This window comes from Aquarana catesbeiana, linkage group LG01 (genome assembly GCF_042186555.1).
Source record: "Aquarana catesbeiana isolate 2022-GZ linkage group LG01, ASM4218655v1, whole genome shotgun sequence".
Classification (NCBI taxonomy): domain Eukaryota; kingdom Metazoa; phylum Chordata; class Amphibia; order Anura; family Ranidae; genus Aquarana; species Aquarana catesbeiana.
In genome coordinates, this window is record NC_133324.1 from 726,717,883 (window position 1) to 726,744,204 (window position 26,322).

The 26,322-nt window shown below is 41.6% G+C and overlaps 1 protein-coding gene across 5 annotated transcripts in view; it reads left to right on the forward strand.

Moving 5' to 3' along the window:
* Positions 1 to 26,322, forward strand: part of GAB1 (GRB2 associated binding protein 1) — a 159,598-nt gene that overhangs the window by 122,771 nt on the left and 10,505 nt on the right. For 2 of the 5 annotated variants that reach the window (XM_073604342.1, XM_073604380.1), the window contains exons 5-9: positions 1 to 23; positions 130 to 433; positions 16,623 to 16,715; positions 17,334 to 17,421; positions 19,062 to 19,182. The exon at positions 1 to 23 is cut by the window's left edge and continues 63 nt beyond it. In XM_073604342.1, the coding sequence (XP_073460443.1) occupies positions 1 to 23; positions 130 to 433; positions 16,623 to 16,715; positions 17,334 to 17,421; positions 19,062 to 19,182 (629 nt within the window). The remainder of the gene's footprint in view (positions 24 to 129; positions 434 to 16,622; positions 16,716 to 17,333; positions 17,422 to 19,061; positions 19,183 to 26,322) is intronic. The other 3 variants (XM_073604352.1, XM_073604360.1, XM_073604369.1) reach the window with 3 other exon arrangements.

Sequence of the window (26,322 nt, forward strand, 5' to 3'; positions counted from 1 at the left end):
TTGAGGCCTTTCATAGTCATTTTGTAAGTTTTTAAATCTGTTTTATTTGGTAGGCATTTAGGTATTTATGCATTACTCAGATCATTGCTTACAATTGGATGTGTTTTTTTTTTTTTTTTTTTCTTGCAGAAAAACAGAAGCATGTTAACAGTAGGGAGTTTTTCAACTGAGGAATTAGATGAAAACTATGTCCCAATGAACCCAAATTCACCTCCTCGACAGCATTCTAACAGCTGTACGGAACCTATCCAAGAAACAAATTATGTACCTATGACTCCAGGCACGTTTGACTTTTCTGCATTTGGAATGCAAGTTCCACCTCCAGCACATATGGGCTTCAGATCCAGTCCACAGACTCCGCCAAGAAGGACTGTTCCCTCTACAGACTGTGAGCCTCCACCTGTTGACAGGAATCTCAAGCCAGATAGAAAAGGTAGGCTGAGCTTTCAGAGAACACTTTTGCTTACTCCTGCCTCTACTTGGCAAGGCTACCAACTGCTGCTAAGTCTAATCTGCTATCTGTAAAGCTTTAAGACTGTTGGTGGTAATTTGGCTTGGGAAGAGGTAATTTATTGAAAACTAACCCAGATAATGTAATAGCACTTGAAATAGTGTAAATAGATGAGTCAGTGGTTAACTATACCTCACATTTCTATCAAGATGATAATTTGACATCATCACATATCTTTGAAACATTTATTATTTATTTCAGTTACTTATATAGCGCCGTCAATTTACGCAGCGCTTTACATATACATTGTACATTCACATCAGTCCCTACCCTCAAGAAGCTTACAATCTAAGGTCCCTAACTCACATTCATACATACCAGGGACAATTTAGACAGGATCCAATTAACCTACCAGCATGTCTTTGGAGTTTCCAAACATATAGTTTCACCAACAAAAGGCACACTAATATTTCAAATCTTTGCACTAGTATATACTAGTATAATGGTTTCAAATGTTATGACAATTAGTAGAATTTAACATTTCAATTTATAATAAAATGTTGCAGATAAACAATACCAAAGTTCAACTGCAAGTTCAGCTTCTGATGGCTGGAGATGGGTACTCTGGCTACAGTGCTCCCCCACTCTAACAATCAAATCCATAGTAATTTCAAGCTGGCAACTCAGTCTGTAAAATTCAAATCTTTATTGGCTGAATACTGAAAAAAACTGGTAACCAGCTAACGTGTTTCGGCTCTAACAGCCTTTGTCATAGCACCATGCTCTAACCTTAGGAATCCATCTAAATTTAAATAGAAAATCAAGTAGAAGAAACCGTTCATCTACAAATATTTTTAAAAATTTACAAGAGGTGATATTGAATGAATGGGTTTTTAAATTCAGGCACTTTCTCTTATAGGGTGATTATGCTCCATCCTCTGCTTTTGTCACCATCAGGTAACCTACCCAGAGAAATAATTTTCTGGTCACATCTGTAACTTGATCCCCCATTAGAGATCTTAGGAAATGTAGGAAGCTGGTGGAGGGATGTGTCCACCCAAGACTGAAAGATCAGTAATGAGTAGCCTTTGCCTTTAATGTGGTACAGTAAGGCCTCTTTCACACTAACGATCCGTATGTCCGTTTTTCATCCTTCCGTTTTTGGATGAAAAACGGACATACATGAATCTTTATGGAGCGTCGGATGTCAGCGGTGACATGTCCGCTGACATCCGACCCGCTCCGATCCGAAAAGTGTAACGGAGGAAAAACCTACTTTTCCATCCGTTATCGGATCGGGTGAAGACGGACACTACGGTCCGTCATCATCCGATCCCCCCATAGGGGAGAGCGGCGCTCTGACAGGTCCGTCGCTGCACAGTGTGCAGCGATGCACCTGTCATCTTCCTGCTCAGCGGGGATCAGCGGAGTGATCATCACTGATCCGCCCCGTGAGAAAGAGCCCTAAGCCTTTTACATAGATCTTAAAGAGGGTTATAAGCCATCCATAGATGGTGGGAAGTGGTTGCAGGAAAGGAAATCGCTTGATTCATTCAGCAACACAGTCAGTGTTCTCCTTGTGTGAGGGAGCAGTTTGGGAGAACACCGGGATTATTGCTAGCGGGTATAGCCACTGGCAATACTCGCATGAAGAATCTGACAGACTAGTTGTGCCCAAGTTGATCGCTCCATCAACTTGGGTACAATCAGCCTTGTTACATGGTTTGAATCTCCGGCTGATACGAACTGTCTGCAGGTTTCTTTAACCGCTTCAGCCCCGGAAGTTTTACCCCCCTTCCTGACCAGAGCACTTTTTGTGATTTGGCACTGCGTCGCTTTAACTGACAATTGCGCAATCATGCAACGTGGCTCTCAAACAAAATTGACATCCTTTTTTCCCCCACAAATGGAGCTTTCTTTTGGTGGTATTTGATCACCTCTGCAATTTTTATTTTTTGCGCTATAAACAAAATAAGAGCGACAATTTTGAAAAAAATGCATTATTTTTTACATTTTGCTATAATATAAATGCTATAATATAAATATCCCCCAAAAATATATAAAAAAAACTTTTTTTTCCTCAGTTTAGGCCGATATGTATTCTGCTACATATTTTTGGTAAAAAAAATCGCAATAAGCGTTTAGTGATTGGTTTGCGCAAAAGTTATAGCGTTTACAAAATAGGGGATAGTTTTATGGCATTTTTATTTGATCGCCTCTGCTTTTTTTATTTTTTGCGCTATAAACAAAAAAAGAGCGACAATTTTGAAAAAAACACAATATTTTGTACTTTTTTTTTCTCTAAAAGCACATTTTTTCTCAGTTTAGGCCGATTATGTATTCTTCTACATATTTTTGGTAAAAAAAAAAAAATCGCAATAAGCAAATATTGATTGGTTTGCGCAAAAGTTATAGCGTCTACAAAATAGGGGATAGATTTATAGCATTTTTATTATTATTTTTTTTTTACTAGTAATGGCGGCGATCAGCGATTTTTATTGTGACTGCGACATTATGACGGACATGTCGGATATTTTTGACACATTTTTGGGACCACTGTCATTTATGCAGCGATCAGTGCTATAAAAATGCACTGATTCCTGTGTAAATGACACTGGCAGTGAAGGGGTTAACCATTAGGGGGCGGGGAGGGGTTAAGTCAGTACTAGGGAGTGATTACTAACTGTAGGGGGGATGGGCTAGCTGTGACACTACACTGATCACTGCTCCCGATGACAGGGAGCAGAGATCAGTGAGACTGTCACTAGGCAGAATAGGAAGATGCTGTTTACGTCAGCATCTCCCCGTTCATCCTCTCCGTGAGGCGATCGCGGGTATCCCCGCGGCGATCGAGTCTGCGGGACCCGCGACCCAACTCACGGAGCTCCCGGCCGGCGCACGCGCACGCAATGTCACGGCGGTGAATTCAAATGGACATACCTGTAAGCCTATTTGCCCAGCCGTGCCATTCTGCCGACATACATAGGCGTGCGCCGGTCGGGAAGGAGTTAAATCCTTTGTGGATGTTGTAGGTTTTCCCTATCATCTGCCTCCCAATAAATTAGACCTGAGAAGTCCATCCAGGACTCTAGGCTGCCACTACACAGTTTCTGGAAGCTGCTGATTTCTGTTTTGTGCCTTTTTTTTTTTTTTCTTATTTGGGTAAATGCAACAAATCCAAAATAAATAGGATGGCTTCAGTATCATTTTGAAGTGAGGTAACTGCACCCATCTATAGATTATACTGCAATGAATGAAAACATTTTATTAACCACTTCAGCCCCGGAAGGATTTACCCCCTTCCTGACCAGAGCACTTTTTACAATTCGGCACTGCGTCGCTTTAACTGCTAATTGCGCGGTCATGCAATGCTGTACCCAAACGAAATTTGCGTCCTTTTCTTCCCACAAATAGAGCTTTCTTTTGATGGTATTTGATCACCTCTGCCGTTTTTATTTTTTGCGCTATAAACGGAAAAAGACCGAAAATTTTGAAAAAAAATGATATTTTCTACTTTTTGTTATAAAAAAAATCCAATAAACTCAATTTTAGTCATACATTTAGGCCAAAATGTATTCGGCCACATGTCTTTGGTAAAAAAAATGTCAATAAGCGTATATTTATTGGTTTGCGCAAAAGTTATAGCGCCTACAAACTAGGGTACATTTTCTGGAATTTGCACAGCTTTTAGTTTATGACTGCCTATGTCATTTCTTGAGGTGCTAAAATGGCAGGGCAGTACAAACCCCCCCCAAATGACCCCATTTTGGAAAGTAGACACCCAAAGGAAATTGCTGAGAGGCATGTTGAGCCCATTGAATATTTATTTTTTTTGTCCCAAGTGATTGAATAATGACAAAAAAAAAAAAAAAATTTACAAAAAGTTGTCACTAAATGATATATTGCTCACACAGGCCATGGGCATATGTGGAATTGCATCCCAAAATACATTCAGCTGCTTCTCCTGAGTATGGGGATACCACATGTGTGGGACTTTTTGGGAGCCTAGCCACGTACGGGGCCCCAAAAACCAATCACCGCCTTCAGGATTTCTAAGGGCATAAATTTTTGATTTCACTCCTCGCTGCCTATCACAGTTTTGAAGGCCATAAAATGCCATGATGGCACAAACCCCCCCCCAAATGACCCCATTTTGGAAAGTAGACACCCCAAGCTATTTGCTGAGAGGCATGGTGAGCATTTTGCAGCTCTCATTTGTTTTTGAAAATGAAGAAAGACCAGAAAAAAATTTTTTTTTTTTTCTTTTTTCAATTTTCAAAACTTTGTGACAAAAAGTGAGGTCTGCAAAATACTCACTATACCTCTCAGCAAATAGCTTGGGGTGTCTACTTTCCAAAATGGGGTCATTTGGGGGGGTTTTGTGCCACCTGGGCTTTCCATGGCCTCCGAAACTGTGATAGGCAGTGAAGAGTGAATTCAAAAATTTACGCCCTTAGAAAGCCTGAAGGCGGTGCTTGGTTTTCGGGGTCCCGTGCGCGGCTAGGCTCCCAAAAAGTCCCACACATGTGGTATCCCCATACTCAGGAGAAGCAACAGAATGTATTTTGGGGTGTAATTTTACATATTCCCATGGCATGTTTGAGCAATATATCATTTAGTGACAACTTTGTGCAAAAAAAAAAAAAAATTTGTCTCTTTCCTGCAACTTGTGTCACAATATAAAATATTCCATGGACTCGACATGCCTCTCAGCAAATAGCTTGGGGTGTCTACTTTCCAAAATGGGGTCATTTGGGGGGGGTTTTGAACTGTCTTGGCATTTTATGCACAACATTTAGAAGCTTATGTCACACATCACCCACTCTTCTAACCACTTGAATACAAAGCCCTTTCTGACACTTTTTGATTACATGAAAAAATTATTTTTTTTTGCAAGAAAATTACTTTGAACCCCCAAACATTATATATTTTTTTAAAGCAAATGCCCTACAGATTAAAATGGTGGGTGTTTCATTTTTTTTTTCACACAGTATTTGCGCAGCGATTTTTCAAACGCATTTTTTGTGGAAAAAACACACTTTTTTAAATTTTAATGCACTAAAACACACTATATTACCCAAATGTTTGATGAGATAAAAAAGATGATCTTAGGCCGAGTACATGGATACCAAACATGACATGCTTTAAAATTGTGCACAAACGTGCAGTGGCAACAAAATTAATACATTTTTAAAAGCCTTTAAAAGCCTTTACAGGTTACCACTTTAGATTTACAGAGGAGGTCTACTGCTAAAATTACTGCCCTCGATCTGACGTTCGCGGTGACACCTCACATGCATGGTGCAATTGCTGTTTACATTTGATGCCAGACTGACGCTTGCGTTCGCCTTAGCGCGAAAGCAGGGGGGACAGGGGTGCTTTTTTTTTTTTTTTTTTTTTTTTCTTTATTATTTTTTTGCTTTTTTATCTTATTTTTAAACTGTTCCTTTTCATTTTTTTTTCTTAATCATTTTTATTGTTATCTCAGGGAATGTAAATATCCCCTATGATAGCAATAGGTAGTGACAGGTACTCTTTTTTTGAAAAAATTGGGGTCTATTAGACCCTAGATCTCTCCTCTGCCCTCAAAGCATCTGACCACACCAAGATCGGTGTGAAAAAATGCTTCCCCAATTTCCCAATGGCGCTGTTTACATCCGGCGAAATCTAAGTCATAAAATGCTCGTAGCTTCCGGTTTCTTAGGCCATAGAGATGTTTGGAGCCACTCTGGTCTCTGATCAGCTCTATGGTCAGCTGGCTGAATCACCGGCTGCATTCTCAGGTTCCCTGTTGAGACAGGAGAGCCAGAGAAAAACATGGAAGATGGTGGGGGGGGGGGCATTCCCTCCCACTGCTTGTAAAAGCAGTCTAGAGGCTAATTAGCTGCTAGGATTGCTTTTACATGAAAGCCGACTGCTGGCTGAAAAGAATGAAACCAAGATGATACCTAAACCTGCAGGCATCATTCTGGTATAACCACTCAAAGTCGTGAATGGCGTACCTGAAGACAAAAAAATGGTTAACAATAAAGCACAGTGAACAGTAAAGTATAAAAAATTGCATACCTGAAAAGCAAACATGATAAAACATAATAACAATAAAACATTGCAGAATAGAATACAGTAAAAAAGAGCAGAACCATAGAGAGAGAGAATAGAGAGAGAGAGAACAATAAAACGACAACTATTTATTTTTTTTTATTTTTGTTTGTTTTTTTTTTTTTTTTGTAACTGTAACTTTTATAACTGTAACCGGTTCCAGGTTCGGGTCTCTCAAAATGCGATGGCATCTTGGGAGACCCTGTGAAAGTGTGCCTAGTCTGTGCAATGCTGTACCCTACGCTAATACTCAACTAGTGAATGGTAGCGTTCAAAACATTCACCAATGCAAAGACCAGGATTGTCAGGACAGGAGGGACAATAATAGCGGGTGTCACGCCTATATCCGCGCTTGCTGCAGACATGACATCTTTTTTGGGGGTGTTTGTTGGGTAGGGGTACTAGGGAGGACATAAAGAAAATGCCTCTCATGCAGCCGACTGCATTTGGTTGGGGATGTGAATGGGGGAAGTACGGGCGCTGCAGAAGCGGTGGTTTCCCAATTAGGATTGGCGAATGCAGCAGGAAGGGCACTATGGGCACGACGGGCCTGTGTTCGTCTTCTTGGTGGCAGCGGGACACTACTTGTGCTTGCCACCTCAGCAGCTTGAACTGCACTTATGGGACTCGCCACGTCACCAAGTGTTACTGCAGTGCTGGTTTGACTACGACCGGGGTGTACTAGGCCGCTGGCGACTTGCCAGTTCACCAAAACGCTACCAAAAAAACTGTTAGCGATCGCAGGGATCAGGCCTGACTCTGCGAACGCTGCAGTTATGCGTTTAGTGTTTTGTAAGTGACAGTGATCGATCGATACTGCACTTGGGTGGGCCGAGCCGGGCGGAGGGGCAAAATGCAGGTGCTAGCAGGTATCTGGGCTGATCCCGCTAACACTGCGTTTTTGGGAACCCTAAACTGCTGGGGACGCTAGTATAGATCTGATCGAATCAGATATTGATCCGTTTAGATACTATACCACTAAGGGAGGCGTATGCTGCGTGCGTGGGTGTTAGCGGTACTGGCGCTAATCTGACGCTGCCTGGGGCGACGCATATCACCGCCGGGCGATCAGGGGGCTAAACCTTTATTCGGTAATAAACGGCGGGTGCCCTGACACTATAAAAAATAAACAAACTAACCAGCGTCACCCGTAACGGTTATACAGTGATCAGTGGTGAAAGGGTTAACTAGGGGGCAATCAAGGGGTTAAAACATTTATTCGGTAGTATATGGGGGTCCCTGTCGCTATAAAACGCTGACGGCGAACCTAAATATTTACCTCACTAACTAGCGTCACCAGCGACACTAATACAGCGATCAGAAAAATGATTGCTTAGCGACACTGGTGACGGGGGGTGATCAAGGGGTTAAAACTTTATTAGGGGGAGTTAGGGGGGTACCCTAGACCTACAGGGGGCTAATACTCACTGCCCTACCACTTCTAACTGTCACAAACTGACACCAATCAGTAATCAGAAAAAAAAAACAGCTTGGTGTCAGTTTGTGACGGGGGGGGGGTGATTGGGGGGGGATCGGGGGGCGATCAGGGGGGGATCGGGGGTGTTTAGTGTGCCTGGCATGTTCTACTGTGTTGTGTAGTGTTTTACACTTACTCGGATGTCTTCTCTCCTCGGCGTCGGAACGGAAACTGCCAAGCCGAGGAGAGATGACATCACATCCTCTGCCTGTGTGTACTATACACAGGCAGGGGATGTTTCTCATTGGCTGGGAGCGATCGCGAGGGGGGGGCCACGATCGCATGGCTTCCCCCTCATCTCTGATCGCTGCCAGACAAATGCCGACCGCCGCTGGCACCGGGGGGGGTCCGATGGGACCCCCCGCCCGCGGGAAGGCATCACGTATCAGGTACGTGATTTTGCCTGCCCGTGCCGCTCTGTTGACGTATATAGACGTGAGGCGGTCGGCAAGTGGTTAAATAGATTTATTTATAAATCTATTTTATAAATAAATAAAATACATCAAGCATCACCGCACGGTCATTTAGCTGGTGCCTTTTTTGTGCTGTCTTTAGTGACAATCAACTTTGTTGGAAAACCCCATTTGTAGCTCAGCTTGTGATTTCTGAGAGCTTTGGTAATAGTGTTTAGATTCCTGCGTTTTTGGGGGGTGTACTAAGATAGGTCTGCATAGAATTGTAAATTGGTGTACAGCGATATCTGTTCTCTCTGTCGGGACACTTACCATTAGCTTTTCTTTGGTGTGGTTAAAATGGAGTCTAAATATAACATCCCTGGGTACCTTAGCAGAGAGAAAAGTGGGTTTAGGGAGACTGTGTATTCTATCCACAGTGGAGTCGAGGGTTGACATATCAGGTAATACTGTGGTGAAAAGCTGGGAGACATAATTGTGCAGATCCTGTTGCAGGACAGATTCCGGAATACCCCTGATCTTGACATTCCTTCTGGATCTGTCCTCATGTCCGCCATTTTAGCTTTAATCCCCTCTATATCATCCTCATTGCTTTCATTAGTGTTGACCAGATAATTGATTGTGGATGCGTACTCCCCCATTTTGTTCTCTTCATGAGACGTTCTATCTGAGACCGATTGTAAGTCCATGCTAAATTTATGCACACATGATACCATATCTGAATAAAGGGAGCTTCTTAATGATACCAGCATTTCTTTGAGCACTGTGTCTAGAACAAGCTGGTTGTTAGTGGGGAATTGGTCTATAGAGTCTGGCAGCTCCCTAGTGTCATACCCTGAGTCATGGAGAGAGCTCACCTCATGTTCTTCATCCGCAGCATCCATCCTGAATCGTGTCTTTTCTGGACTTCCAGATGATGGCATAGTTGGTAAGGGATGCAAGTCTTTAGGTGGGCTGCTCCTTTTTTGCGGTTTCCCCTTCTGAGAGGGACAGTGCGGAAATCCAGAGGCCGGGGTGGATGAGGAGCCAGTGCCATTTTGCTTAGGCCCAGGGGGAGAAAACCGGAGTTTCTGGGAACAGTTCTTCTCCGCCTTGCGTCTAGGCATGTTGGGGTTATGATCCTCAGGTGCCAGCAGGCTAGAACGCCAGTATAGGGTGGTAGAAAGGTGCTCCGCTACTGCGCGTCCATCACGGTCTCTGGCTAGCTCTGCCCCCCCCCCCAGCTGGTGCCTTTTTATTAACTGGGAAGATAAAGGGCATCAAAACCCTAAATCAAACATTTTAATATATTGCAGAATAGCAATCATTGGATGTGGTGGCTGCATTTTTGTTTTCTTTTTTTAGGCTTTTTTTTTTTTTTTACTTGTTGATCTGGCCAGTAAGAGCCCTTTCACACTGGGGCGGTTTGCAGGCGCTATTGCGCTAATAATAGCGCCTGCAAACCAACCTGAAAGTGCCGCTGCTTGCATTCCAGTGTGAAAACACCGAGGGCTTTCACACTGGAGCGATGCGCTGGCAGGACGGTAAAAAAAGTCCTGCCAGCAGCATCTTCGGAGCGGTGAAGGAGCGGTGTGTATACCGCTCCTTTACCGCTCCTGCCCATTGAAATCAATGGGATGGAGCGGCTATACCGCCGGCAAAGCGCCTCTGCAGAGGCGCTTTGCGGTGGTATTTAACCCTTTCTCGGCGGCTAGCGGGGGGTAAAACCGACCTGCTAGCGGCCGCATACCGACGGTAAAACGCCGCTAATAATAGTGGCGTTTTACCGCCGCCGCCCCAGTGTGAAAGGGCTCTTTGTCTGTTTGTTTCTTTTTTTTCTTTGTTTTCTCCCCTAACTTCCTTTTAACAGACCAATCTGTCCAACAAAATCTTACAGTCCACCTAACACTAATCTCTCCACAGGTTGATAATGGTGGCTACATTGCTCCTCCATTGATGGAACGTGGGCATTATGATGCCACTGTAAGACAGGAATTGTGTTACTGGTCAGATTGCCAGGGGAAAATAAGGAAACTAATGCAGCCAACACATCTAAGGACTAGTAAACGGCAATATATTACATTTTGTTCTGGAGTTTAGGAGCGTTTCAAACATATACTTAAATGTTTAATATATGCAAAGGCATACAATAATAGCCTAGATTTGGGAATGTACATCAGAAGTTTGTGTTTGTTTTGTTTTTGGGGGTTTTTTTTGTTTTTGTTTTTTTTAGTTTTGGACAGAGTGGGAAAGGGATAGGACCTCTTTCAGGGTTTGATTTGTGATCGGTTTCCTTCCCCCTTTTTTTTTTTTTTTTTTTTTTAAATACCATCAAGGTTACTGCAGCCTAAAGGGAAATGCACTGTTTTTTTCTGTTACTTATGAAGTCTGCTCAGGCTCTTTGAAAATTCCAGGAATTTTATCTGCCAGCTTTGCAGAAAGAGAAATTTAACATTTTGTAGAATATTACTACCTGAAGTAACTATCAAAATATATAGGTGGCAGTCCTCACAAGGGTCACGTTAATCTCCCGACATTACTCTGAAAACACCCACTGATTGTGCACCTCTCTCTAGAGATTTATTTAAAAAAAAAATATTTAAAAGCATACAGTATGTTCTATGTTGGGACTTTGACATGGGCGACAGACTCTGAAAATTTATCTGTGGTGGATTGCTTTTCAGAACAATGTTTAGAGCTGTTTTACAAGTGCACAGGAGGTGATACGTCCACCCCCTAAATATCTGTCTTTTGTTCCCAAGGATGATTTCATACTGCGCCACAACCACCAAAATATTTGGCATATGGTTGCATTGACTTAACTGCATTTGGCAGATGTTATGGCTGCTGAACATGACATTTGGAGTTAAAACTAGCGTGACACAAAGGTGCTAGTCTGAACTGGCCCATTTGGCAGCCAGGTAAACAAAAGACATGGTGTTACCATGATGCAAGTGCCTGTTTTTTTGTTTTTTTTTTTGTTTTTGTTTTTTACCGTGGCTCTTTGCCTTTGTGAACAAGGCCCTATAAAATGTTTTCTTTGTCCAGTCTGGTTTTTTAAAGGTATATCTCAAAACTAGTGGTTTTAAAAAACCTTCTGCCTTTATAACCCCTTTATCTTAATGAATTCTATGCATGAAGCTAAAAAGCCACCTGTGTGCAGCAGCCCCCCTAATACTTACCTGAGCCCCATCTCTATCCAGCAATGTCCACGAGTCCCTCGGCCATCAGGTACTCTCCCTCCTGATTGGCTGAGAGACAGCAGTGGCGCCATTGGCTCCTGCTGCTGTCAATCAAAGTCAGCTAATCGGGAGAGAGAGGGGGCGAGGCCAAACCGCAGCTCTGTGTCTGAACGGATACACGGAGCTGCAGCTCAGCTCGGGTGCCCCATAGAAAGCTGCTTGCTGTGGGGGCACTTGACAGGAAGGAGGGGCAAGGGGCAGCAAAGAAGGACCCGAGAAGAGGAGGGTCCAGGCTGCCCTGTGCAAATCCACTGCACAGAGCAGGTAAGTATGACATGTTGTGTTTTTTTTTTTTTTCTTTTAAACAAGACTTTACAATCACTTTCAGTCCTTGCCTATACCTCGTAAAGTGATTGGCCTCAGGTGATACACAGAGATGAAACAAATCTTTCTAATAAGTTGAACCTGTGTAACTACAGATGTCTTTCCCCTACATCCAGTGGTGTATTTAGGTCTTGTGCTGCCCTAGGCCTGACTAAACTCATGCACCCCCTAATTTAAATATGACCCACCCCTTCATGGCAAGGCCACACCCCTTCCTGTTTAAGACACACCCTGTCTGTAAACCACACCCCTTCCTTTTTAGGCCCCACCTTTCCTCTTAGAGCTCCACCTCTTCCTCTCTGTACATTAGCACACGCAATCACGCACCATTCACTCCATACTTTCATCAATCACTCATCATGAAATTGACATGATGATGTTTTTAATCACTTGGGTAACTTTAATTAAATGAATATACCTATTTTAAACTGAAAAATTGTTGAATCAGAGAGGATGCCAAAATCAAACTAAAGTGGCTTTCGCCAAACTCTCTGTGTGGCAAAGCTGTCAATAAGCTAATCAGTGCAGCCCTATCACTACAGCTTAAGAGTGCCACCTCATCTGTGCCAAACAGTGCATCCTTATCAGTGCGGTCTCATCAGGGGCCACCAGTGCAGCCTATCGGTGCTGCCTTATCAGTGCAGCTTAAGAGTGCCGCCTCATCTGTGCCTAACAGTGCAGCCTTATTAGTGCTGCCTTTATCAATGCTCATCAGTGCGGTCTCATCAGGGGCCACCAGTGTAGCCTATTGCAGCCTGTCAGGTGTTCATCAGTGCAGCCTGTCAGGTGTTCATCAGTGCAGCCTGTCAGGTGTTCATCAGTGCAACCTGTCAGGTGTTCATCATCAGTGCAGCCTACCAGTGCAGCTTAAGAGTGCAATATCATCTGAAAATATGCATTTAATCCAGGTTGGGCACTTTATATGGATTGGTCTTGCCGCCACCACCAATGCCACCATCTGAGGGGGTTCCCGTCATCCTCCAACCTCTCTCTCTCTCACTGAAATTATATGCACACGGTCTGTCCAGTCACTGGCCGTTTTATGGGGACGTCAGTTGTTCCCTCCCCCTGGCCAAGTATGCCCTCTAGTGCTAATATTAGCAAGTGCCGCTCTACAGCAAGCAGGCTGCCGTGCCGGGGGCTATATTTGTGCTGGAGGACGGATCGGGGGGCTTTTCGTGCGAGGGGTGGCTTTTTTGCCACCCCCCGCAAAGTGTCGACCTAGGCCAAGACACAGCACTGCTACCCTGTTTCCCCGAAAATAAGACCTAGCGTGATTGTCGATGATGGCTGCAATATAAGCCCTACCCCCCAAATATGTCCTACCCTGTTTCCCCGAAAATAAGCCCTACCCTAAAATGAAGACCTACAACTACTACTTAACTAGGGCTTATTTGGGGGGTAGGGCTTATATTGCAGCCATCACCGACAATCACGCTAGGTCTTATTTTCGGGGAAACCGGGTATAACCATCCAGCCTCTTGTTTGTTGCAAGTGTCCTAATGCAGAGTGGGTGTGTTTTCTTCAGCAGCTGTTCTCTTGTTCATTTGGAAGATTTTACTTCTATCAACTGCTGCTGGTAGATTCATGCTGGATACTGAAACCCTGGAACTCTCTCTAGTCAGTCAGCAGCACTGGTAGATTCATGCCTTTGGCCATTCACACTAGTACGGCTTTGAAATCTTGCACAATTTCAAAGCTGCACATCAGTGTGATTTGCACTGCTGTTTTCATTGTGGTTTGCGACTTCATACAACAGAAGTCTATGCAAGTCGCTATGAAATCGGCAAAAAGTAAAGCAGGAACCTTTTTCAAAGTCGCTGCAACATGAGTTATGGCAATTTTGAGCGGTTCCGTTGCCGACAATGGGGCGCGACTTGTCATGCGATTTGGGATTGTCAAATAGCATGACAAATCACACAGATGTGAACGGGGGCGTAATGGTTTCTAACCAAAGGATTTTACGCGGAGTACAAAAATTCTATTTTCTGCTAGAATAAGAGTTTGATGAGAAGAATTTCTTCACACTAAGTGTAGGCCCTGTAAGCTGGAATGCTATGGGTTTATTCTACTAGATGTGTGTAATAGAAAACTACTTATCAAATGATCCTCACCTTTTACCTTTTAAATCTGCCAAAGGCTTCTCTTTTGTACTATGTCTGCAGTATAGTTTTGGTCTCATTCGAAGTGCTTTTACATGTATTCTGTGATATACTTTACCTAATATTGTATATGAAGTAACACAGTTCGGTTAATTTTGAGCATTTTAGCTCAGGATATTTTTGCCACATAAAAAAATAAATATATCTTGTCTTAGTCCCCCTCCATGACCTTCACAGGCACTAACTTAGGTACACATACAGTGAAAAAGTACACCCCATGGAAATTGTTGACTTTCAAATTATTTGAACCAGCAATCCAGCAAACCTAATTCTTTCAAACAATGTATAGAGATAAAAGTGAGATGCTTTAACACAGGGTTTCTCAACTTCAGTCCTCAAGGTTCCCCAACAGGTCATGTTTTCAGGCTTCCCATTATCTTGCACAGGGAAATCCTGAAAACAAGACCAGTGGGGGCGCCTTGAGGACTGGAGTTAAGAAACGCTGCATTAACAAATGACACATACAGTTGGAATGGCTTATTCATTCTTATAATCTGAATGAACAGATTTGAGATTCACATGTATAAAAGTACACCCCTACATTTACCACCCTTTTAAATCCATGAAAACTAGTATCCAGTGTTCTAGATTAGGTGCCAAGGATTAGAACCTCTTTAGGGAGTATGCAGGTGAACTGTCTTATCTAAACCTCCATACAACATACATTAACCAGTTTGCGCAGTTCCCACACAACTCTAATTGGGTACAGGGATAGCCTGTGTGAACAGAAACTGATTCAGTAGTTCTAGGTGTTGCAGCTCCTCTTGAATCCACTGGGGGGGTGGACTGAAATCTGTAGCAAAAACAAAGAAAGGAGAGCGCATAGCCGCTCTAGTGTTGAACCATTTAATAAGGGATTAAAAAAACTCATAATGGTAGACTGATATTCAGCATGGGTAGTCTGTATCACATGTATGCCTCCTCTCCTGGCCTGTCCCGTGGACTGTAACCCATATCCCTTTAGACCTTTAGGAATCAATCTGGGAGGGATTCTGGGTTTCCTATATAGAGCGGCAGGTTAGAGGAAGGGTGTGACCTGAAGGAGGCCGCGCCTCTGAAACATGTTGTCATTCGAACCTGGGAGCTCACACAGCCACACTGCTCCGTTTTATGCTTGTTGTCTGTTGTGGCTTAAACTGATGTCATGCGGCGCTGGCTGGTCCGGGCACATGCGTGGCTCTTGGAGCTGCTCAGCGGCACGCCAGTGCTGGGATCTTTAGGACTTAAGCCCCATCACAGCCCAGATTACCATCATATGGGTTACAGTCCAAGGGACAGGCCAGGAGAGGAGGCATACTTGTGATGAAGACTACCCACACTATCAGCAGCTAAATTATCATACAGTTCAGGAAACTGGGGTTTACATGCGATCATTGATAACAGCAATGACCGTTTTAAAAAGTAACATGGAAGACCAGTCAGAATGTTTATTTCCTATTTGTGTGAACATTTTTGTGTGCTTGTGTCTATATCCCTCTTGAGAAGACTTCTCTTCAATCTCTGTATAATTGACATGAGTGCGGGGGAAATCCTTATAATGGGGACCCAGGCGGTAATAAAAATCTGTTCTGTGTTTCTACATTCCCTGCCCCTTTAAAACAAAACCCAGCGTTGCCTGGATGTCCATTTTAACTTTGACTTCTTCCTATTGCGGTCAGTGGAAGCAAATTAACCCATTTTTAACTGCATTATAGTCCCTGAAGATAGGCTGGATAATAAGTTTTACGGTAGAGAAATACTATCTGCAGATTAGACTTTACTGATTTTAAATGTTCACTTCTGTTGAGATTCCCCGTTATTACGGACTATGGTTAAAAGAAAAAATAGATATGTTAAAAATACTGTGACCTTCACGTGTAGTACACATACAATGCTGCAATGTTACAGACACCTAGAACAATAGCAATCTCTATACTATTAAGTTAGTTGAAAGTCAAGTCTGCTGAAAAGGTAAATTGGAAGCTGGTCTGTTGCATCACCACCTTGCCTCATATTTATTAGAGATTCCAGTAAGGGATGTAGTGACAAACCTAAGATCCCCCTTTTGATGCCAGTTGCAAGGCTCTTGCTGGAATGACCAAGAGTTTAGAAGAAGTGGGTAATTCAATCTGCCAGCTTCTGCCAAGACATAAAAGCATCTGTTTTGTTAGGAACTAGGCTTAAAATGAAGCCTGGTTTAAGGTGAGTACTGTGTTATAATGTTGGGATGACAGCCTTTTAAACCTGTTTTTTGCTGGCTTCGGGCAAGCTTTTGGCATGCAGCATTTTTTTTTCCTTTTGAGTTGGGTGCTTCCCCTGTTGGCATGAGTGCAGCTCAGCTCTGAAGTCTTTGGACAGGGTTGCTTTTGCTGATCGAATTAACCCTGCTGTGCTGCCTGGGTTCCGCTGCTTTCATTGCAGAATTCCATTTTTGTAATTGCCTTTTTTTATTTCAGAAAACTACCTTATTAAGAGAGTCTTCTTTTTACCAATTAGGTCAAAGCCCTAAAATTTTAAGAACTAAACCTCATGGTTTAGAGCGGACAGATTCACAAACCATAGGTGAATTTCCCAGAAGAAGAAAGGGTGGTATGTATTTTAGATCTCCACACTGTCCTGTTTACACCTATTTTGCACATGGTTGTAGTGACACTTAAGGCGGCAATGCAAGTCCATATCATTGCAGTAATTTTTTTTTTTTTTTTATATGTAATAAACCAAGACTAAGCGGTTAGTTAGACTCCTAAAAGCTGAGTGCTTTGTAACTGACTGTGTTTGCATATGTTTTATTAGTACTTCACATTATTTTAGTTCACTTAATCTTACACAATATTTATAGGCCTTTTAAATATTTAGTATTCCATGTGTTTTTTTTTTATTACGTGTATTTTAAAAAATGAACTGTATTACACTTTTATTAGATGTCGGGATGACCGTATTTTCAAAACTATTTTCTTTGGAAAGGGTAGCTGTTAAAATTTAGTAGCAGTGTACGCAAACCATGACAAGCTCTGCAGGCTTGTATCGTGAACAGTTGTACTTTGGGCTGTGAGAACAATGCACACTTATGTGCTTGGAATAGAAGAAAAAGTAGGTGCACAAGGTACACGTGCACATGTATGGTTTGATAGCATTTTTAAGATATTTACATAGTGTAACATGGTGTGGTATTTTTTTTGTTTTTGTTGTTTTTTTTTTATTATGCAGCAAAGCCAGCACCACTGACTATACAGCCAGTTCCTGATTTCGTCGACTTACCTGTACGATCTCCTGTAACTAGAAGCTTCACAAGAGAGTAAGTGTTATAAAATGTGTTGTTTGCCATGATGATTAGTACAATTTAGGGTGCATACATACAAACTGGTCCAACCTTACACATCTTGTGTTCAGTTCCTTCCAAGCACCAGTTTACTGGGTTTGATTGGTTTATTTTCTGTCCTGGGGACCTGCAAGGTTCATCTGCTGATCTTGGAGGAGACTGGTCCCCTCACGGCCCCTGTGTACTTCTGCAGCTGTTTACGTAAGCACGGTAGCTTGGCATTTAGTGTGCTCACCTTCCATCTTTCATCCCCGCCTCCCACAGGCAGAAATGTTAAGTAAAGCCTAGTGCACGGGCGACATCTGCCAGTTCAATAGAAAACGGCCAACATTCAGCCCATGTGTACTGCAGCGGGTCCGACAGAAGCTTGCCATTCGGCTGGCTTCTGTCGATGGGGCATGACGATCAGCACTCTCAACCAATGGCTGAGAGCGCTGACCGTAGTGTTCTGGTGTGGGGGGGGCGGCGCCCCCCTGTCAGAACACAATAGCACAGCAGTTAGTACAGCAGCTCCTACCTGAGCTGTCAAATTTTCTTCGTTCAGCCCTGCTGGGGTGAATGAAAAAAAACTACTAGTGTGTACTAGGCTTTAGTAAGAAAAGAAGAGGTCAGAAATGAAGTGTGCCTGTGCATTAATCCTCCCACTGGTGCCAGGGGGCGTAAAATAAAATCTACGTATAATACTGAGGTCAAGGAAATGAAATACAGTGTATCTGAGAAAGTAGGGGTTCGATGGGAAAATGAATGCAGCAATGTTTTATTGGGAAACTTTATGTAATGATTCAAGAGGGAAGATGATCCTGGAGTTGGGCTTTAAATATATCAAAAGCCGTTTGTTTCATCTGTTAAAGTGTAAAAAGAAATAATTGTGTCCAGAAAATCAGAGCTGTCCTGTGCACATTATTTTTTTTGTGGTATCTCAAGGAGTACTCCCAGTTCTCATCTTGTGGATTACAAAACAATTATTCCCTATGTGGTGGAGATGATGTAGAGGGATGATTTAGCAGTTAGAAAAACTGGGAAGAGCTGACCCTATTCCTTGCTATTTCAGTCCATAAAAAGGCATTGCAGTACTCTTTTTAATATGTGGTTTTGTGCTGGAGAGGTGACCCCCCACCCTCCAATGTATACGTTGCAATGCAGTGGTGTGAAACCAGCCTCAATGCCACCATATACAGCTCGATGTATGGTCATTCAGCTCACTGCTGGTTTATTGTATTCTTAATCGTATCATGAACATAATGGTGCTGCCGAATTGTGAAGGGACCTGAAAGGATGCTGTCACTGTTCGATAATTTTCCACTCAGGTCAGTCGATTTTGAAATTGACTTTGGTCGAACCGGTGGTGCTTGCAGGGCCACCAGCAGCTTGGATTTTGTACGATTCTGCAGGAAATGGAAGGCATAAATTACAAATGCACCGTTTAATCCATCGGATCCAGCTACAGCCTCCAGACTTTCCTGTGAGTTGGACAAAGACTATCTGAAACCTGGGTGTTAAAAATATTGACTGTTGACTAGTAAATAAGATGTTAACCTAATATGAATGACATTTTATTCTATGTAGATGGTACATGTGATAAGATTATGCTTAATGTTTGTAAATTAATGTGTTAGTTCCTCCAGGTTCCCCATGCCAACCAGGCCGGATTCTGTTCATAGCACAGCTTCCAGCAGTGACTCGCAGGACAGTGAAGAAAATTATGTACCAATGAATCCAAATCTTACTGATGGCCCGGTATGTACCAGTTTTAAGTTTTATTTCATTATCGCTTAAAAGTGAAAGTTTGCACCTACTACGCACTTTGCACAAGTGTTATATATAAAATATATATATATATATATATATATATATATATATATATATATATATATATATATATATATATATATATATAATTACACACACATACATACATACATACATATACAGATTCAGTTCACAGATCCAAATCCGAGCATGTAGAGGGACATACAAAATCATCCAGAAAAGTATAAAGTAAAAAATTCTTATGGAGCAAAGGCTCCTGTCAGAGCATAGCTAAAGTTGTTGAAGCAGAATCTTTAGCGGCACTTTACCGTCGTTTAAGTGGCGCTTTTCGGCCGTTAGTGGGGCACTCTTAACCCCTGCTAGCAGCCAAAAAAGGGTTCAAAGCGGCGCTTTGACGGCGCTGCCTGTTGATTTCAATGGACAGGGGCACTTTAGGAGCGCCTCAAAGATGCTGCTTGCAGGACCTTTTTTGTTGTCCTGCCAGCGCACCGCTCCAGTGTGAGCACATTGGAGTGACAGGAGAGGCACTTTTACTGGCGCTTTGCGGGTGCCATTTTTAGCGCTATAGCGCCTGTAAAGCGACTCAGCATGAAAGGGGTCTTAAAGTGATTGTAAAGGCCTTTGTTGTTTTGTTATAAAAAAATAAGTTATTTACCTGCTCTGTGCAGTGGTTTTGCAGCCTGAACCTCCTCTTATGTGTCTGCCCCCTCATAGCTAGCACCTACCATGGTGGCAGACATGCATGCTCGATCCTGAGTTGGGCTGTGTGCCTCTATTGATACACTCAGCGTGGCTCGGCCCCTGCCTTATGCTCACAGGATTTGATTGACAGCAGCAGAAGCCAATAGTTCTCTGCTCTCACTGAGCTTTGTGAGGGGAGAGAGCGCACACATCGCAACTGCTCTCGGACACAGCACTGGATTGAGATCGGTCTCAGCTAAGTATTTAGAGGGGCCTGGGGGGAAAGATGAATGAGAGACATTTTTACCTTTAAGCCCCGGAAGGATTTACCCCCTTCCTGACCAGAGCACTTTTTACAATTTGGCACTGCGTCGCTTTAACTGCTAATTACGCGGTCATGCAATGCTGTACCCAAACAAAATTTGCGTACTTTTCTTCCAACAAATAAAGCTTTCTTTTGATGGTATTTGATCACCTCTGCGTTTTTTATTTTTTGCACTATAAACGGAAAAAGACCGAAGATTTTGAAAAAAAATGATATTTTCTACTTTTTGTTATAAAAAAAATCAGCTCTGCAGAACAAAAAGTAAGTCAAAACTATTTGATCTGTTGCCATGGCACCACTGAATATACTTTCCCTGAATGTTCAGGGAATAAATGTCCCTCAAAAAAGGACCAAAGCCTTCCGTACTTTCTATAACAAGAAGGCTCACATAGTATGCCTCCAAGAAACACACTTCACCAAAGATTCTACTCCAAAATATATTTCTCCTTTTTATCAACAAATTTACACGGCTTCTGCCTGTACCAAGCAAAGGGGAACTCTAATTGCATTTCACCGATCCACACCATTCACCTTATCATCAGAAATTAAAGACCCAGAAGGTAGATACCTGATACTCATGGGTTATATAATGGATACAGCAATCACGGTGATTTCCTACTACGCTCCTAACAAACAACCTACACCATTCCTCTCACATATATTACAAGTGATTAATACACACAAAATAGGAACAGTGATAATGTGTGGGGATTCGAACCAGGTCCTCCTCCCATTTCTAGATAAATCACCTTTTACACCATCCAAAATAACCTCTAGATTACCTTTTTCTCAACTTCTTTCCAAATACAATCTGGTAGATTCGTGGAGAGAAAGTAACCCAATGAAAAAGAAATTCACTTATTTCTCGCACCCTCATCAAACCTTCACCAGAATAGATCATATTTTTCTAACAATAGGAATGATACCAGAAATTATTGCATCAGATATAATTCCGATTCCGTGGTCTGACCATAATGCAGTATACACTACTATAGCCTCAGCCATACCAAAAGCGCATGACCCAACGTGGTACTTACCGGACATAATGCTCAAACACCCACTACATCAGATGGCCATTCAACAAGCTTTAAAGGAATACATATCAATTAATAATACAACAGACATCTCCCCAATAACACTGTGGGAAGCTCATAAGCCTGTCTTGCGTGGTACAATACAAAGACAAATGGCACTATTTAAACGGGAACGCAAAAATCTAGCAAAAAAACTAGAACTCAATTTTAATGCAGCCTACATATCATTTCAAGATAATCCATCTCAGAGTACAAAATCTCATCTGGAAAAATCTAGATTGGAATACGATCTATTTCTCACTGAGTCAGTTGATAAATCCCTCAAACGCTCCAAACACAATTTCTACATGAATACAAACAAACCAGGTACATATTTGGCTCGGGCATTAAATTCAACTAACAAATCTTTCAAACCAATACGTTTGAAATTATCAAAAAATGTTTACACTTGTAATCCAGTTAAAATAGTCCATAAATTTCACTCACATCTCGCAACTTTATACAAGACAAACAATGAATTTAATCCTACAGAGGCTGAATCCTTCTTCTCAAAAATAACCTTACCTGAGTTATCTCAGAATCAAAAAAGCAGTTTGGATGAGCCTATAACTATAGATGAAGTTGCTAACGCCATAAAAGACCTAAAACTTAACAAAAGACCAGGCCCAGACGGCTACTCGGCTTTATACTATAAAACATTCTCAGAAATACTCTCTCCCATTCTCACTGAAACTTTTAACAAACTTCTAGATGGACATTCTTTTCGGCAAGAAACACTAATGGCAATTGTTTGTATGATCCCAAAACCCCTTTCTGATGATACTTCCTGTGTGAATTATCGGCCTATCTCTCTGTTAAACCTCGATATTAAATTATTAGCAAAAATAATAGCAAAACGCCTCAATATCATTATAGGAAAATTAATACATAGAGATCAAGTAGGCTTCATGCCAAATAGACAGGCAGGCGATAATGTACGCAGGGCAGTGTTATTGGCACATATTGCTGAAAAACGGAAAATCCCTTTATGTTTTCTATCTCTCGATATTAAGAGGGCATTTGACACAGTATCCTGGCAATATATGCAATATTCATTACAAAAATGGGGTTTTGGACCCCACTTTTTAACATGGATCAAAGCATTATATAATAAACCCAAAGCCTATATAAAATATGCTGGATACAAATCTGAAGCCTTTAATATCGAAAGAGGTACCCGACAGGGTTGCCCATTATCTCCCTTATTATTTGCCCTTATACTCGAACCCATGGCCCAATACATCAGAACAAACCAAACTATAACTGGCATTGAAGTAGGAGATATTACCCACAAATTATGTATATTTGCAGACGATATATTACTTTTTCTATCATCACCACAGGTCTCTGGTCCTAACTTAATACCAGCTCTTGATGGATTTGCAGCCCTATCCGGCCTTATGATTAATCCTAAGAAATGCCTAGTGCTTAATATTTCACTCACAAACATGGAATTGATCCCGGCTAGGGCTGCACTCCCATTCACATGGGCAGAAAAATCAATCCCATATCTTGGAATTCATTTAACAGCATCTCATTCTGACTTATTCTCAACCAATTATCCTCCTGTATTAAGACAGATCACAAATCTAATAAAACAATGGTCGCAACTTCCTTTATCCTGGATAGGGAAGATTAATGCAATCAAAATGACTATTCTACCCAAATTGCTTTATCTATTCAGAGTCCTCCCTATTCCAATTCCTTCCTATTTTTTGAGAATAGTACAAAAAAGAGCAACTTCGTTTATATGGGGCTCTTCTAAACCACGTATACCTATACACACACTACATCTTCCCAAAAATAAAGGAGGCCTGGGATACCCTAATTTTACTAACTACTACAGAGCAGCACATTTGGCCAGTCTGTCCAAATACCATGCAAAACAGGAAATCCCATTATGGGTATTTATAGAGGCTTCAGAAAATGACCCTCTATTAATATCAAATTTATTATGGCTTGATCCTAAAGACCGCTTTAAAATTCATAATCCCATAACTAAACACTTCTTATCTCTCTGGGATAAACTAAAAACCAAATATCAGTTACAATCTCCACACAATCCTCTCCTTTCTTTTATCAGAAATCCGGCCTTTTATCCGGCATGGAACTACCCAAATTCTTTTAAAGCTTGGACAACATCAGGCATTCAGACACTAAATGACTTCATAGCATCTAAATCATTCCTTTCATTCCCATCGCTTAGAGAAAAATATGATCTACCAAACTCTGAGATATTTAGATATCTCCAAATCAAAAATTTCTATACACCATTCCTAAAGGGGGATACACCATTATCCCAATTATCCATTTTTGAATCAATCTGTACAAAAGATCCATTTGCTAAAGGTACAATTTCATCACTTTATAATCAATTATATGGAGTAGCAAATCTTAATAGACCCTCTTACGTTCAGAGGTGGGAGGAGGACCTGGGACGAACTTTAGAAGAAACGGACTGGTCTAACATATGGCTCACATCTAAGTCATCTTCACCCAACATCTTAGCACTGGAGACAAATTATAAAGTCCTAACTCGCTGGTACCTTGTACCCGCTAGAGTGGCAAAATATTCACCTAATACCTCAGCTCTTTGTTTTCGAGGATGCCCAGAAATAGGCACATATTTACACATATGGTGGACGTGCCCAGTAATCCAAACCTTCTGGAAGGAAGTCTTCGTGATTGCATCTAAAATATTTAAAAAAATAATACAACCAGATCCATATTTAACTTTACTTAATCTAAAACCGGAATGGTTAACACTCTCTCAATTCAAACTTATGATCCAACTAATAACGGCTGCAAAACAAACAGTGGCCAAGGCATGGAAATCTCCTACATTGGTACTAGCAGAAACAATTCACAGAATGAATAATACAATGTCCCATGCTAAGATGGTTGCCATCGATCAAAATAAAATTCCAAAATTTGAAAAACTTTGGCATCCTTGGATAAAACAACAGTTCCTGTCAAACTTCAATGACTCTGTCCTGTTGCCATGGTAACAGATTAAATGACTTACAGAGACACCCATTCTAAGGCTTCAAAGAGAACTAAAAAGAATAATAAACTGACGAGCGGGACAACCTTGTGGACCATACCTCTACCTTTCAACCCTTTTTCTTCTTTCTCTTTCCTTTTCTCCACCTTACGATTAAAGCTCATTATCAGAATTTATTTGACCTATATACACTCTACTTGTAAACAATATGTATAGTAGGTATAAATCATTTAAATACCTACAAAAGTAACTAAGGAAATGATATATATCTTTAATTTAGGTTTACGTGAACCCAATGTTTAATATTTGAAATTTCATGATATTTACCTATATAAACCCTACTGTAAAACAATGAGCTTACTTTATAGATCCTTGTAAACTTACTTTATGTATCTTTATAACATTGTATACTCAATAAACTTCTTTTGACAAGGAAAAAAAAATCCAATAAACTCAATTTTAGTCATACATTTAGGCCAAAATGTATTCGGCCACATGTCTTTGGTAAAAAAAAATGTCAATAAGCGTATATTTATTGGTTTGCGCAAAAGTTATAGCGTCTACAAACTAGGGTACATTTTCTGGAATTTACACAGCTTATAGTTTATGACTGCCTATGTCATTTCTTGGGGTGCTAAAATGGCAGGGCGGTACAAACCCCCCCAAATTACCCCATTTTGGAAAGTAGACACCCCAAAGAAATTGCTGAGAGGCATGTTGAGCCCATTGAATATTATTTTTTTTGTCCCAAGTGATTGAATAATGACAAAAAAAAAAAATTACAAAAAGTTGTCACTAAATGATATATTGCTCACACAGGCCATGGGCAAATGTGGAACTGCACCCCAAAATATATTCAGCTGCTTCTCCTGAGTACGGGGATACCACATGTGTGGGACTTTTTGGGAGCCTAGCCGCATACGGGCCCCCGAAAACCAATCACTGCCTTCAGGATTTCTAAGGGCGTAAATTTTTGATTTTACTCCTCACTACCTATCACAGTTTTGAAGGCCATAAAATGCCCAGATGGCACAAAACCCCCCCAAATGACCCCATTTTGGAAAGTAGACACCCCAAGCTATTTGCTTTGAGGCATGTTGAGTCCATGGAATATTTTATATTTTGACACAAGTTGCGGGAAAGTGACAATTTTTTTTTTTTTTCGCACAAAGTTGTCACTAAATGATATATTGCTCACACAGGCCATGGGCATATGTGGAATTGCACCCCAAAATACGTTTAGCTGCTTCTCCGAAGTATGGGGATACCACGTGTGTGGGACTTTTTGGGAGCCTAGCCGCGTACGGTGCCCCGAAAACCAATCACCGTCTTCAGGATTTCTAAGGGTGTAAATTTTTGATTTTACTCTTCACTGCCTATCACAGTTTCGGAGGCCATGGAATGCCCAGGTGGCACAACCCCCCCCCAAATGACCCCATTTTGGAAAGTAGACACCCCAAGCTATTTGCTGAGAGGCATGGTGAGTTTTTGTTTTTGAAAATGAAGAAAGACAAAAAAAAAATGTTTTTTTTTTCAATTTTCAAAACTTTGTGACAAAAAGTGAGGTCTGCAAAATACTCACTATACCTCTCAGCAAATAGCTTGGGGTGTCTACTTTCCAAAAAGGGGTCATTTGGGGGGGGTTTGTGCCACCTGGGCATTCCATTGCCTCCGAAACTGTGATAGGCAGTGAAGAGTGGAATCAAAAATTTACGTCCTTAGCCTGAAGGCGGTGCTTGGTTTTTGGGGTCCCGTACGCGGCTAGGCTCCCAAAAAGTCTCACACATGTGGTATCCCCGTACTCAGGAGAAGCAACAGAGTGTATTTTGGGGTGTAATTTCACATATTCCCATGGCATGTTTGAGCAATATATCATTTAGTGACAACTTTGTGCAAAAAAAAAAAAAATTTGTCTCTTTCCCGCAACTTGTGTCACAATATAAAATATTCCATGGACTCGACATGCCTCTCGGCAAATAGCTTGGGGTGTCTACTTTCCAAAATGGGGTCATTTGGGGGTTTTT